Here is a 14,079-nt window from a genome sequence, read left to right on the forward strand (position 1 = left end):
TGTGGGGTGATCGTGTGTGGGGCGGTCGGCGTGTGGGGTGATCAGTGTGTGGGGCGGTCGGCGTGTGGGGTGATCGTGTGTGGGGCAGTCGGTGTGTGGTGTGACTTGGGAACAGCTAGCCCCAGAACTCAGATCTGGAATGGGGTGCAGTCAGTGCCCTTAAGCTCAGTTTTTTTAAAAAAAAACCCACGTGTTCTGAGAACTTTCTGTGTGTCTGGAGTCAAAGTCACAGAAGGCAGGGAACACACAGGCACTGCTGCAGGGGTGCCGACAAGTGCTCACTGCTTTACTCGGGGGAAAAGCATCACTGGGAACCCCCACCAGGGGGGCGCAGGTGGGACACCGCTTACCGGAGAGCAGGAAGGCCCCCCTCTGCAGAGCCGCCAGGCTGTCTGTCAACAGGTTCTTCCACGTCAAGCCCCTGGCCGCCAGGTAATTCTGCGATGGGGAGAAAAGGACACAAAGCAGACGTGTGCGTTCAGAGAGGCACCAAGAGGAGGCAAACACGGTCACAGGGACCCGGAGGAGGAGGTGGTGCAAAGGCACAGCCACCCTGACGCCAATGCTGCTGTCCCCCGAGCGGGTGGCCAGGCTCTTCGCAAGGGGCCTCCCGCTGCCAGATGCCATCTTGGCTTACAAACAGGAAAACTACGGCTTATCTTGATCCCCAGTAAGTTTATGGACTGAAAAACGAAGAACCTCAAGCACTTACAACTCTCAAGTGCTTACATCAGATGGTCAGGAACAACAGGATTTAAACCACAAACTATCTACCAGATAAGCCCTCTGAGAGCAATTTTTGAAGCCTCTGGCAAAGTCTGAGGATAAATATGCACTTTGTTTCACGTAGCATTTGAAGATAAGAAAGGAAGTTAGCTTCCGAAACCTCGGCTACAAAAGAGACTGCCCGGGCTCTTGTCTGAGACGCCACCGCCGGGCCTCCCAATGGAAGCCTGGCCCTTCAGCCCTGGAGAGAGGAGGTGCACGAAACACACTAAGGAGTCTCGGAGCTGCACTGACTTCTGGAAACACAGGAAGGAATGGCCGAAAAGGAAGGCAGCTGAAGGGAGGCCTGGTTGCTGCCCCTCCGACCCCCTCTGTGAGAAGCAAGGCAGGAGCCGGCGCCGCAGGAACCAGCTCCTGCAGATTCGTGCCTGATGAGCACAAAGGAAATACCATGTTGGAGAACGGGAGACCAGAGACATGCCGACGGGTCAGAGAACTAAGTGGAGGCACCAGTCAGACAATGCCGACAGCCCTCGAGTAGTGAGTCGTGCGAGCGACTGAGAGGCCCCCGCGCGTCCCCCTGGTGCCCACGTGGGGTCTGACCCGCCGCACCTTCAGGATGTCCGACTCGAAGCTGTTGTTGTTCAGTACACCGTCCAGACACTGGTCCCCAAGGCTGAGCTCTGTGGACATACAGGCGGCCATGTTACCACCTAGTAAGGACATTTTATGGAAGTGTTGCTTGCCTGGCAGTTACGATAACCACATTCCTTCCCACTATAGATTCCAGAAGGAGTAAAGCTCTGTGGTGAGATACAACCTTGAACAGAACACGTGACCCGAAGTGCCCAGCCTGGGCCTGTGCCACGGGAAGCCGCGGCAGGCAATGCTGCGGTGCTGGCGTGCTGTGCGCAAAACTAAACCCTCCCGCCGTGAATTCAGCGTTCCCGACTGTCACGTTACTGCCTAGTTCTGAGCTAACACAAGTCTGACACTTCTAAAATGGCAAACCAGTGCGATTCAGCAGGAAAAGGCAGTTAATTACGTAGTGACTAACAAGGGCTGTCCCGCTTCCTCACGGTGTTGGCCAGGGCACCACCAATCTCACAGGAGAAAGAACACAAAGAAGACAAACTTGGGCAGAAGGCAGCCTTACCACAGAGCGGGGCCAGGCAGCCGAAGCAGCCGGGCCGGGTGCAGCCCCAGTACAGGTGGCAGAAGGGCTGCAGGCACGCCGCACCTGGGGACAGAGGACAGCGGTCAGGTGGGTTTCTGCAGAACGTGCAACAAAGCCAACCTCCCAGCCAATGCACAAAGCATGCCTGCTCTACATGATGAGGACTTGGGGCATTTGAAGCTGGCCAGACCCCAGTACCTCCTACATCGCACCCATGCTCATCCAAGAAGTGTGCTAAAACCCAAGAAGAGGACCCCAGCTCTCCTGTCCATCCCAAGCAAGGCTGCTGAGCAGTTTCCTTCTGGATCCCGCTATGCAAACAGCTGTGATCACGCCGCACACCCACATCCTGTGTCCTGCTTTCCCCCACTTGCCATGAATATGCTTTTATGCTATTACCTCACCTCTGCGGATGTTACTTCTGAATGTTTTGTATTCTACAGAAGGTAATCCCACAGAATGTGAAACTACTTAAACCCTAGTTAAAATTCTCACACAGTTCAACACTAAAGTCTTCTAAAAATCTGTAATCGTTTGAGAAACGTCTCTGTGTAAGAACGACTTCCACAGAATTAGGGGCAATGCTGGTGTTGGGCCAGATTTTAAAGTTCTGAGCTGAGCTACTGTCCACTGGCCAGCTACTGAGGGCCAGGCACTGGGTGGGCTGCTCTGAAGCTTCTCTCATTTGACCCCTACCAACATGTACTGCAAAGTAACCACTAGTTATGGGGAGTAGTGACCCCACTTTCCAGACAAGGAAATGAAAGCCGAGAGAGGCAAGGGCCCTGCAAAGATCATATGAGCACTTCTGAGTCCTGGGCCAGAGCCCAGCTGGCCACGCTGGCTCCCACATCCACCCTGTGCTGTCACCTCAGGGGTGCTAGGAGTTTCAGTGGACAGAGAGCTGCCTTTCCAGCAGTAACCTGTCTTGTCTCCTCTGAACTTCCACACCACCTTCTGCATAACTCTAATACACAACTGTGTTGCAATCACGTGGCTCGACATGTTTCACCCACTGACCCCTTCAAGGAAAGAAACTGAGTCTTAATTATTTTTGTGTCCTCAGCATCTAAAGAAGTGCTTTCTACACGGTAGGAGTCAACTAAATGAATGCAAAATAAGCATATCAGCCAATTTTATGCTTCTCTTCACGTAATAGAGATGCCGCAATGCATAAAAAACTCTTACATGGAGAAAGACTGACAGCTTTCCCCTCGAAATCAGGAACAAGACAAGGGTGCCTACTCTCACCACTTCTATTCAGTATCCTATCAGAAGTCCTGGCCAGAGCAATAAGAGAAAGAAAAGGCATCCAGATTGGAAAAGAAGTAAAATTATCTTTATTCATGGATGATATGATCCTATATATAAAAAATCCCAAAGAATACACAAGGAAAATTCTAGAGCTCGTAGAGGAATTTAGCAAAGCTGCAGGGTACAAGGTCAACAAATGAAAATCAGTTGAGTTTTCTATATACCAGCAATGAGAAATCTGAAACAGAAATTAGGGAAACAATTCCATTCACAATAGCATCTAAGAGAATCAAATACCCAGGAATAAATCTAACCAGGGACGTGAATGACTTATACAACGAAAGGAATAAAACACTGCTGAAAGAGTAAAGAAGACTTAAATAAATGGAAAGATGTTCCACGTTCATGGACTGGAAGACTTAACATTGTTAAGATGTCAATACTACCCAAAGCAATCTATAGATTCAATGCAATCCCAATCAAAATTCCAACAGCCGTCTTTACAGAAATAGAAAAACAATCTTGAAAGAGAAGGACAAAGTAGGAGGACTCACTTTTCTTAATTTTCAAACCTACTGCACAGCTACAGTAACCCAATCAGCCTGGTGCTGGTATAACAATGGACACGAAAACTAACGGAATAGAACTGAGAGTCCAGAAATAAACCCACACATTGATGGCTGATTTTTGACAAGGGTGCTAAGTCCATTTGATGGGGAAAGAAGAGTCTTTTAAATGGTGCTGGGAAAACTGGATTTCCACACCAGAAAAATGAAGCAGTATCCATGCCTCACACAATACACAAAAGCAAATTCAAAGTGGATTAAGGACCTAAATGTGCAAACTAAAACCATAAAACTTTTAGAAGAACAAGCAGGGGCAACGCTGTCAGGCCTAGCTTTCAACAATAGATTATCTGATATAATCACAAAAGCGCAAACAGCAAAAGACAAGATAAACAGGACCTCATAAAAATTAAAAACTTTTATTCACCAAAAGACTTAACCAAAAAAGTGAAAAGACAAGCTACCCAGTGGGACAATATCTTCGGAAACCATATATCCGACAAGAATCTAATAACGAAAATATATACAAAACTTTGACAACAACAAAAAGACAAATAACCCAGTCATAAAATAGGCAAAGGATATGAACAGACATTTCACCAACGAGGACACTCAAATAGTCACCCTTCACCAGACACATGAAAAGATGCTCAGCATTATTAGCCATCAGAGATGCAAATCAAAACATGAGATACCATTTCACTCCCATCAGGAGTGTTGGCAAGGATGTGGGAAAATTGGAACCCTTATCCATTGTCAGTGGGAATGCAAAATGGTACAGCCATTGCGGAAAATTTCAATCAAAGGTTCCTTAGAAGAATCTGATCAAAACGGGGAAAACGCAGAACAGAATTTCAAATTTCCATGGACTCCAGACTTTCTAGGGCCATGGAGGCTGATTGAACCCCTGAAACTATCGCCCAGAGATAATTTTTAAACCTTAAACCAAAAATATCCCCTAAAGTCTTCTTAAAATCAAACAATAGTTTAGCTAAACTAGTAAAAAAAGGTCTGCCTTGAGCATTATGCTCTTTTAAGAACTATCTGTATGGGATCAAATTGACAACAGCAACTCAAAAGATTAGATAGGAACCTTAGGGGGCAGTGAGTTTATGTTAATGAGGGAGGAACAACTCAGAAAAGGAGGGTGAGAATGGCTACACAACTTGAAGAATGTAATCAATGTCACTAAATTATACATGGAGAAGCTGCTGAATTGGTGGCTGTTTTGCTGTGTATATTCTCAACCACAAAATAAATAAAATTTAGGGGAAAAAAAAACGCTTACAAACCAGTAAGAAAAACCTTCCATGTTAAAAAAGAGCAAGGGATTTGAGCAGACATTTCAACAAGGAATAAACTCAAATGTCCATTAAATGAATGAAAAGATCAATTTGATAGTGATCAAAGAACTACAAATGAGGACAAGGATCCACGTTTCAGCTCTTATATCTAAAGTGACACATTATAATCCTGCGAGTACGGTCCCCAGGCACCCTTTTAACTCAGTACTGAAGTAACTCCTGAGGTTCACCCTTCAGCCAAAGATTAAACAGGCCCATAAAACAAACAATAATACATGTAGCTCAACCATGAATACAAGACTAATGGGCACATCAGCCCAGGGGCAAGGACAAGAAGGCAGGAGGGGACAGGAAAGCTGGGCAAATGGAAATGGGGAATTTGAGACCGTGAAGGGGGAGAGTGTTGACATGTCAAGGGGTTGGCAACCAATGTCACAAAACAATGTGGATATTAATTGTTTAATGAGAAACTAATCCGCTCTGTACACTTCACCTAAAGGGCAACAAATAAATAGACGCATTCCAAAGCTGAAGCAACTCAGGCCTGTGGCACTGGCGCCAGGAACGAGCTCAGATAGAGCCTGCAGAAGGAGAAAACCGCCCCTGTGGAAACTCTCAGCTGGGGAGGAGGATGGCTTCTGCCCTGCCGCTGTGTGGGGACACGCACATTAACGCCCACAGGCCCTGAGATGTGGGGTGAGTAGAGGGCCCAGTGTGTCTGAGGCTGCAGATGGGGCACTCACACTGCTGTGGGGCGACGCGGGGGTCCTGCTCGCGCTCTGCTCTCCGGTCCGGCATGGGCTGGAAGCAGCAGGTGCAGACGGCGTGACTCCCCTGGGCTGGGCACACGTAGTCCTGGGCTGCTGCGGCACCAGCATCCAGAAAGACCGTGGACAAAAAACACATGTTACGAGAGAAAAATCTCAGGGGAAGGTATGAAAAAAACACAAACATAGATCCCTTGTCCTAAGCAGCCACATGGTGGTCCATCGCTTAAACTAAGTGTCAACAGACTGAAAAATAACCAAAAACTGTGTTTTGGTTCAGTAGTTTTAGCAAGATTTCAAAGGTCAGACGAAGGTTTTCTACTATTTCCTATAAAGGGAAGGGCTTGGTCCATAAACCGTATTATAAAACAATAAAGCAGGTTACATATTTACTTCTGCTCAAGAGAGAGAAAACTGTACTCTTCAGATAAACGAAAGGCCAGGCACTGCTGGAAAACTGTGGTCTGTGCAGCATCAGGGACTCTGCGTGCATCCGACCAAGTTCACAAGTTGACACAGTTGTTTGGTTTCTTAGCCCCAAGCGGACTGTGAAAAGTAAGGGCTGTGCAACGTGGTGGCCTTCCCAGGGCACAGGGAGGATGGCAGGGAGTATAAGACTGCAGGAGCCCAGCCACCACCAGCGGTCACCCCAGCCAGCTCACGTCACAGTGACCAAGTTAGGTTATGCTGAGCCTCTTTTACATGAGAGGACACAGAAAAGCAGACACTGATGGAGAAAGGTCCGTGGAGAAGTAACTGCCAGCGCAAGAGGAGGGTGGTTCACGGGTGCCACCTGAGGCCCCACTCTCGGTGGGGGGTGCCGGCATGAGCATCGCACCTGCTGGCTCACCTGTTGGGAGACTAGCAGACGTGGACGGGGCATCCCCCAGGGCCTGTGGGGCCCCCTGCTCACTCTCGGGCCCCGGGCAGGGGAGTGGCTGTGCCTGCCTCCTGGATTCTGGGCACTGTCTGCACACGATGTACGGCTGACTGCAAGACAAGCACAGCAGCAAACGTGACGTCTACATAGGCAGCGGGGTGGGGCCTGTGCTCACCGGCATGTGTCGGCTGGGGGCCAGATCCCTGGACACAGACAAGACTCTCTGGGTCTCTCGGAGAAGAAGACCAGACCTGGGGCCTTTCTAGCAATCCATTAAGCTAAGCCCATCTCTGGCTTCTCTGCACCTGGTGTTCGCCGGACCTTGCCCCCTTCCCTCTTCAGGTGTATTCTTGCTTAGTTCTTGGCACCTCGCGGGCCCTACTGCTGGCCTGCCGCCCAGCATGTCTCGGGTGGTGGAATGGCCTCCCTCTTCCTGCCATCTGAAGAGCTTCCCCAGACCACGGAGGAGTTGGCGGGGAGAGCTGTGCCCACTCACACACCAACAGCCCCCTGCCCCTGCTCAGGTCCCCGCTCCTGGATCATTTCCAGGGCCTCAGCCCTCACAGCCACACCTGAGACCTGAGACTTTGCTTCAAGGCTCCGTTAACAAGCATGACACACAGAACTCAGCACGGCCAGCCCCAGCCCCAGGTGTGTCTGCCCATTCCCAGGCAGGAAAGTGCTCTCGCAGTTTTGAGGCTCAGATGGAGCCCTGCAGGTTCACACAAGCAGCCCCAGTCCGTCCAGGACACCGGAGCATAATGCCTGCACTAAGGTGAGGCATCAGATACTCTGTTACCTTGTGGGTAACGCCAATGGCCCGGCAGAAGACCAACACCGCTTGGCATCACTGCCCATTACCACCCTAAATCGCTTGTCTTTACTGCACTTCAATTGTACTCCCAAGGAACAAAGTAAAACATAAAAGAAATAACCCACGGAAGTATCACAAGAAAATATAGGAGACTCTTTCTCTTGTGTCTGCTAGAGAAGGCCTTTCTGAGCCCAACACCAACGGCAGCAACAATGAGGGGAAACGGACAAGATGTGACTAAATACAAACTAAAAACGGATGGCTGGCTCAGTAACAACAACAGAACTGTGAATTAAAACGAGACATCTTTTTCTCCTACTAGGCTGGCAAAGACTGAAGAGTGCCCGGATTCCATGTTGGTAGGATTATTCATTGCTCACAGGATGGATCAGTGCTGCCTGCCTGAGGGGCAGTGTGGCCACAAACAAAGTCTGACCCCGTGTCCCCTGTCACCTCCATGACCTACCATGTCATGCCCACACATTTACCTTCATGAAAAACTGGACATGCGCACAGTTACGAATGCAAAGACAGGCATTGCTGCTGAACTAAAAAAACTACAAATATCCAACAGCAGAGTATTAGTTACAGTAGCCACGCCTACTCAAATTACGAACTCCTATAGGATCACCGGAAAAGATGATGTAGACAGATTGTTTCCACCGTACGTGTGTGTGCACACAGCCAGCCAGATGGGTAACCAACATGTCAGCACTGGCCATCTCTGGGCAGCTGGCAGAACCGAAGTCCTTCTTGGCTTCTTCTGTTTGCTTACCATTACTTAGTAAATTTTGTAAAAAGAAACAGAAATAATAAAAGTTTTGGATCTTTCTAAATATCGTGGCCTTGACCCAAAATTCAGACCCCGGACTTCTTGGTTAGGAAACCTCGACAAGTCGAGCAAATAAAATAAGCTCTACCAACCCACCAAACAACTAACCAGTTGCCGTTGAGTTGACTCCGACTCATGGCAACCCCATGTGTGTTAGAGTAGAACTGTCCTCCATAGGGCTTTCAATGGATGGTTTTCCAGATACAGATTGCCAGACCTTTTCTTCCAAGGTGCCTCTGGGTGGACCTAAACCTCCAACCTTTTGGTTAGCAGCCGAGCACATTCACCATTTGCACCACCGAGGGTCTCCAAACTACGGTCCACTAGGATTTTATCTTCTTAGCCAGTAACTCTGCCTGTTCTGCAATAATACCCTACCAAAGGACAGTCACTTTATAAAGGACTTTACGGTCACTAGATGGATCTGTGTAGGTGGGAAGAGATCACGTATGAAATCACCACCTTTGACCACAATGAGCAGTCTAAGGGAATAACAAGACATCGGGTGGCGATGGCAATGAAGACGAGAGGGGGTGCCAGTACCTACAATGCCTGCCTGAAGGCGTGCAGTGCGCTGACGCTGTTCTGAGCCCCAGTTCCCGGGCCGCACCACACTGCCACAGGCAGGAAACGGCAGTACCCGTCACTTGCTAGACAGGACGACTAAGGCACCGGCTGAAGCCCACCTCTGCCCACTCCCGGCACCAACGCTCACCAGGCTACCGAGTACACCTCCTCCCCGTACCCCCTCGTGCTGTAAAGGTATCACCTGATGTCCGAGGATTCACTGTCAACGTCTGACAGCTCCAGCAGGTCCTCCGAGCTGCCCTCCTCATCCGAGAACGACCTCCTGACCTTGGGCTGCAGCATGTCCTGAGTTATCTTGTTCCTGGCATCCATGCTCCGCAGGTCTTCCTCGGTGCGGCCCTTGTCTGGAATTCAGAGGAGCAGCCTCAGGCAGAGAATGCACGGCCACACAGAGGGCAGCCCCATGGACCCGGCGGACCGGCTTGCCTGGGTGCTGGGTGAGGTAGGCCTCCACCAGGTTGTTGAGGATGTGGTTCTTGCAGATCCGCTCCACCAGGCAGCGGCAGGTGGGGCACAGGGACGAGCGCTCCATCCAGCCCGAGTAGCAGGCAGCGCAGAAGGTGTGCATGCAGGGCTGCAGGCTGAAAGCACAAGAGGGGTGGTCTGCGGTCCTCTGAGCAGTCGGGGGGTCTGCAGCCCTCTGAGCAGTGGGGGGTCTGCAGTCCTCTAGGTAGTGGGGGGGGGGTCTGCGGTCCTCTGGGCAGTGGAGGGGAGGTCTGCAGTCCTCTGAGCAGTGGGGTGGGGGTGTCTGCAGTCCTATGGGCAATGCGGGGGGTCTGTAGTCCTCTAGGCAGTGGGGGGGGGTGTTCTGCAGTCCTCTGGGCAGTGGGGGGGGGTCTGCGGTCCTCTAGGCAGTGGTGGGGGGTCCGCAGTCCTCTGAGCAGTGGGGAGGGCACTGGGACTCACAGGTCTATGCTGGGACTGTTACACTAAATTCCACAGATGAAAGGACATCATGGGTAGAATAGGGTGCCTTCTAAGCACCAGAGACAGTATGGGGACCCCGGGGCTTGTGCTGCCTTTTCCCTGGAGGAGGAGCTGGCCTTGCTCAGGATGAGGCTGGTTACAAAACAGACAAACAAAACCCTGGAGCTCTGGCTCTGCATGGCCTGCAATCACGTTGGCCGTGTGGCCGCACACCCCAGTGGCATCTCCACCTTGCCTCCGAGGGTGCGGCCCCTCCTACATGTGGCACCAGCCGTGGGGCCAAAAATGCTGCTGTACCCAGCTGCTTTGAGAAAGTGTCCCCACAAGAAAATGCATATTCAACCTAAAGTATGTCAGCTCCTTCCTGGTCAATTAAAAGGAACTAGGTAGGGTCCATGTGAGTCCAGGAGAGGTGGAAGAGGAGATGGCAGCTTCAGGAACAGACAGAGAAACTAAGAAACTGCAGAAAAGGCCTTTGTTTAAACTGAAATTCTGACAGGCCATCACTCCTACATTCCCACACAAGGGGGAAGGCGAAGCTTTTCCTAAGCTATTACTCCTGGGATCCTCAATCTATGCTAAGAGTTTCTTTAACTAGGGAATATTTAAGATGCTATAAATGGTAATGTCAGCAGGTTCGATCCCAAACACACCTGAAGGCTCGTGTCGTCCTCGTCTTCCCCTTGCCCACACCTGCAGCCATCTGCCCCACATGGGGGGTGCCCTGTGCCATTCTCAGCCAGGCAGATGCATGTCAGCCACGTGAGGACCCTGGCATCCCCTCTCATCATACCTCACGCAGTCATGTAGCAGGTCCTGACAGATGATGCAGGTGAGTGTCTCCTCCATCCTGTCTGGTTTCACAGCTGCAGCTCGGCTGTCCTCGCGGCCAGCCGGGGCATCCTGACACAGGTCTGCGACGAGCAGTCGAGGGCTCAGACGGGGCTCCCCGTCTGTGAGAGGACAGGGCGGGATTAGTCACAACTGGGGAGGAAATAAGCGCTTCGTCTTCTTGTTTTATGAACATCTCAGCCTGCTGACCCAGAAAAATCTCAGGCGGAAGCAAGAAAAAAAAGCCTTACCACAACACATAGATTAAGAAGGCTCAAAATACAAGTGTCGTATTCCAAATTGTTTCAGTTTTGTTTTAGAGCAATAGTTAATGTCATAAAAAAGATGTTCAGAATATAACATGATGATTAGGTGATACAGACCAACTGTCAAGCAATGTGTGTGCATAATATCACATTTGTTTAAGCAAACAAAACAGAGGACTCAGGTACACAGGAAAAGTTGGAAGACACACTCGGAGATGGTCAGCGTGAGTCGTTAAAAAGTGCTGCTTTCTTGTTACTTTCTTTTTTTCTATAATATCATGTATTACTACCAACAAATTATTCTTCATTTTTAATTAAAAAAAAAAACTTGCGCACACACTTTAAAAGTCAAACATTTAACAGAAAACAGGAGCAGCAGTCCCCAGCCAGCCTTTCCGCATATCTGCGTCCCTCCTTGGAGAAAATTACTTTCGTGTCTTTCTATTCTTTCTTCTGGCATTTACCTCTGTGTTTCTGAGTTACAATTTATCGATTTTAGACACCATCTAATGATCTCTACTCACATAGAGGGAGATTTTGCCCCTACAGCTCCTCTTTCCAGTATTGTTCTAACCTTACTGCTGCTCAGTATATTCTGTAGGGCCACTAGGAGTTGGAGTCAACTCGACAGCAACAGGTTTATGTGGTATTTATGTCACTGAGCTGATATAAGCGTTGTTCGCCGCTGAGCCAAGTAGTATACTATAATTAAGTTTTCTTCTTATACAATTGTTCGTTTTTGCTGGAATTAAAAATTGCCTCATTTTTATACTTGCTTTTTTTTTTTAACGTGCTTATCACTAATTCTTTCCACATCCTCCCCAAGACCATCGATTCAGTTTTCCACTCAAACATATCTGACAGCCCACCATCCCTTTCCCGGCGGCCACCCTCAGGAGCTTCCCACCACGCTGCTTCAGCCTGGCTGGCTGGTCTCCAGCCTAATGCACAGCTATTGTTCTACAAGTGCATTCCAAGTACTTCTTACAATATTTTCAACTTAAGTTTTCAAAGCGTAGATTTTTCTTTAAATCTCTCTAATACAAAGACTCAAGTTACCACTTAAGTATAGTTTATAAAAATCAGTTGTCACATCTGGCAGAGGGCGTTTTAGCAGAACAGCACAGTGTCCAGACCAACAGCACGTACTACGAGGAAAGGTAAGGACACACAGCTCTGCCTGGTAGTGCAAATAGGAGAAAGGGCCCAAATTTTCACTCAGAAACGCTGAGCGATTTCAAGTGTCAGCCTAAGGCAGCATCCACCTGCTCGTGCAGAAAGTGAGCCACCCCAGGGCAGCGTGGGCATGACCAGTCTGCAGAGCCAACGCTCCTGGCGCTCATGGGGTTTAAGGGCCCGCAGCATTGCCAATTCTTACCGCCTCTCATCTTCTTTTTTGTGGGCTCCCAGTCCTCCCAACCCTGGGGCTCTGACAAACACAACGGCCTGCCCTCTGTGTCGGGGAGCACAGACACGGAGCTGGAGGCTTCCTCATCTGCCACAGTGGGACCACAACCCTGTGATGGGGGGACTGCACCTCCAGGCCCTGTGGAGAGGAAATGAGAGGTTCTGTCCATTTAGTCACAGTAAAGCACAATAATCTGAGGCCAAATCAGTTTACACACATGAAAGTAACCCAAGATAGCATATCTTAAGGGTGTATTTGGCCCGTTCCACCTTGATAGTTTACATTTTCTTTCAGTCATGGATCTGAGATAATGAGGTTAAAAGAGAGGTAATTCAAATGAGTTTTGGCTTAAAAGTTTCTCAGAAGACCTCGTGTCACTGGTTTTGTCTAAGCTGCTCCTCTCATCTCCAGAAGTAGTGGGTGAGGGCCTGTGCAGTGTTCGTTGTCCACAGCCTTGTTTGCAACTAAGCAGCCCTGAGAACAAAGGCCTTTAATGTGCATTGTGGAAAAGTCACCACACATCAGAATGTTGTTCTGCAGTGGGTCGAGCTGGCACGGGTCTGGGAAGAGAGTGCAGTACAGTGGTTGGAGCATTCTGCTGCTGAGGACTCCAGCTGGGCAAAGGGGCACTCGGACAAGGAAGGTGGCAGATGCTACAAAGCCTGAAGGAGAATCAAAAGTAGGACAATGAGACTGCCTGTGTTCCAAAAGAAGCCACAGTGCTAGGAAGTTAAAGAAGAAGCAACAAAAATGGAAACGGGTTCAAGTAACGTGGGAGGACTTCCAGTCCCTAGAACACACACTGAGTCCCTGCACTGCTGCTGTTCCTGCACAAAATCCCACCAAAATAACAGCTGAAGAGGCATAAAAATAAAGAATATGCCACAGTAGAGCAGCCAGGTTGGCCAATGAGATGGAAGGAGACGTCTCCTGGGAAAGATGACCCAACAGAGCCATTTCAAAATGTCCTGCTTCACCGAGTCTCCCACTGCTTCCTGTCTTGAATGTTGCTGTGGTGCTCTGAACAGTGGCAGCCACCTTGTAACCACAAGATGAAACGCACGAGGACAGAAAGGCAATCTGCCGAAGCAGTGAGGGATGGACAGAGTACTGGCGACCATCACAGACAGCTGTCCTGGCTATCTCGCAGACTCCTCATCATGGTATCAGATCTCTGTTATTTGTATCCACACACATCCTAACTGAGATTTAAGAGACTCTTAGATTAAAAAAAAAAACAACTTCAGACTACTATACAATCTAAGAACAGGAGAACCCAGAATTCTAGGAATAAAATTACCCCAAACCAGGTGGAGTACGTGATAAAATGTCACTGAAGAACATGAAACAGCTTAATAAGCAGGGAGAAATACCATTGTCCGGGGTTTTGTAAAAATGTCAATTCTTCTTAAATCAAAATCTCAGAAACACTGTGTTTTATACTTCAAACGCTACTTCTAAAGAAATGTCTGTGCTGTAAGGAGTCTATGTAAAATTGACCATGGAGGAAAGAAAATGTTCCTGCTATAGGGACAGTCTACATGAAGCTGACCATGGAAGAAGGAGAATGTCCCTGCTATAGGACAGTCTACAGGAAGCTGACCGTGGAAGAAAGGAAACATTCCTGCAGTAAGGACAGTCTACGGGAAGCTGACCATGGAGGAAGGAGAACGTCCCTGCTGTAGGACAGTCTACGGGAAGCTGACCGTGGAGGAAGGAGAACGTCCCTGCTGTAGGAC

General features: G+C 49.1%; 1 protein-coding gene across 4 annotated transcripts in view; it reads right to left on the reverse strand.

Moving 5' to 3' along the window:
* Window positions 1-14,079, reverse strand: part of CHFR (checkpoint with forkhead and ring finger domains) — a 33,243-nt gene that overhangs the window by 7,169 nt on the left and 11,995 nt on the right. For 3 of the 4 annotated variants that reach the window (XM_023739288.1, XM_023739289.1, XM_004385020.2), the window contains 9 exons: window positions 12,311-12,478; window positions 10,629-10,788; window positions 9,335-9,489; window positions 9,090-9,252; window positions 6,645-6,784; window positions 5,771-5,890; window positions 1,883-1,966; window positions 1,339-1,409; window positions 351-438 (listed from right to left, as the gene is read on the reverse strand). In XM_023739288.1, the coding sequence (XP_023595056.1) occupies window positions 351-438; window positions 1,339-1,409; window positions 1,883-1,966; window positions 5,771-5,890; window positions 6,645-6,784; window positions 9,090-9,252; window positions 9,335-9,489; window positions 10,629-10,788; window positions 12,311-12,478 (1,149 nt within the window). The remainder of the gene's footprint in view (window positions 1-350; window positions 439-1,338; window positions 1,410-1,882; window positions 1,967-5,770; window positions 5,891-6,644; window positions 6,785-9,089; window positions 9,253-9,334; window positions 9,490-10,628; window positions 10,789-12,310; window positions 12,479-14,079) is intronic. The other variant, XM_012558025.2, reaches the window with a different exon arrangement.

The sequence above is a fragment of the Trichechus manatus genome, unplaced genomic scaffold (genome assembly GCF_000243295.1).
Source record: "Trichechus manatus latirostris isolate Lorelei unplaced genomic scaffold, TriManLat1.0 scaffold00131, whole genome shotgun sequence".
In the NCBI taxonomy this organism is placed as follows: domain Eukaryota; kingdom Metazoa; phylum Chordata; class Mammalia; order Sirenia; family Trichechidae; genus Trichechus; species Trichechus manatus.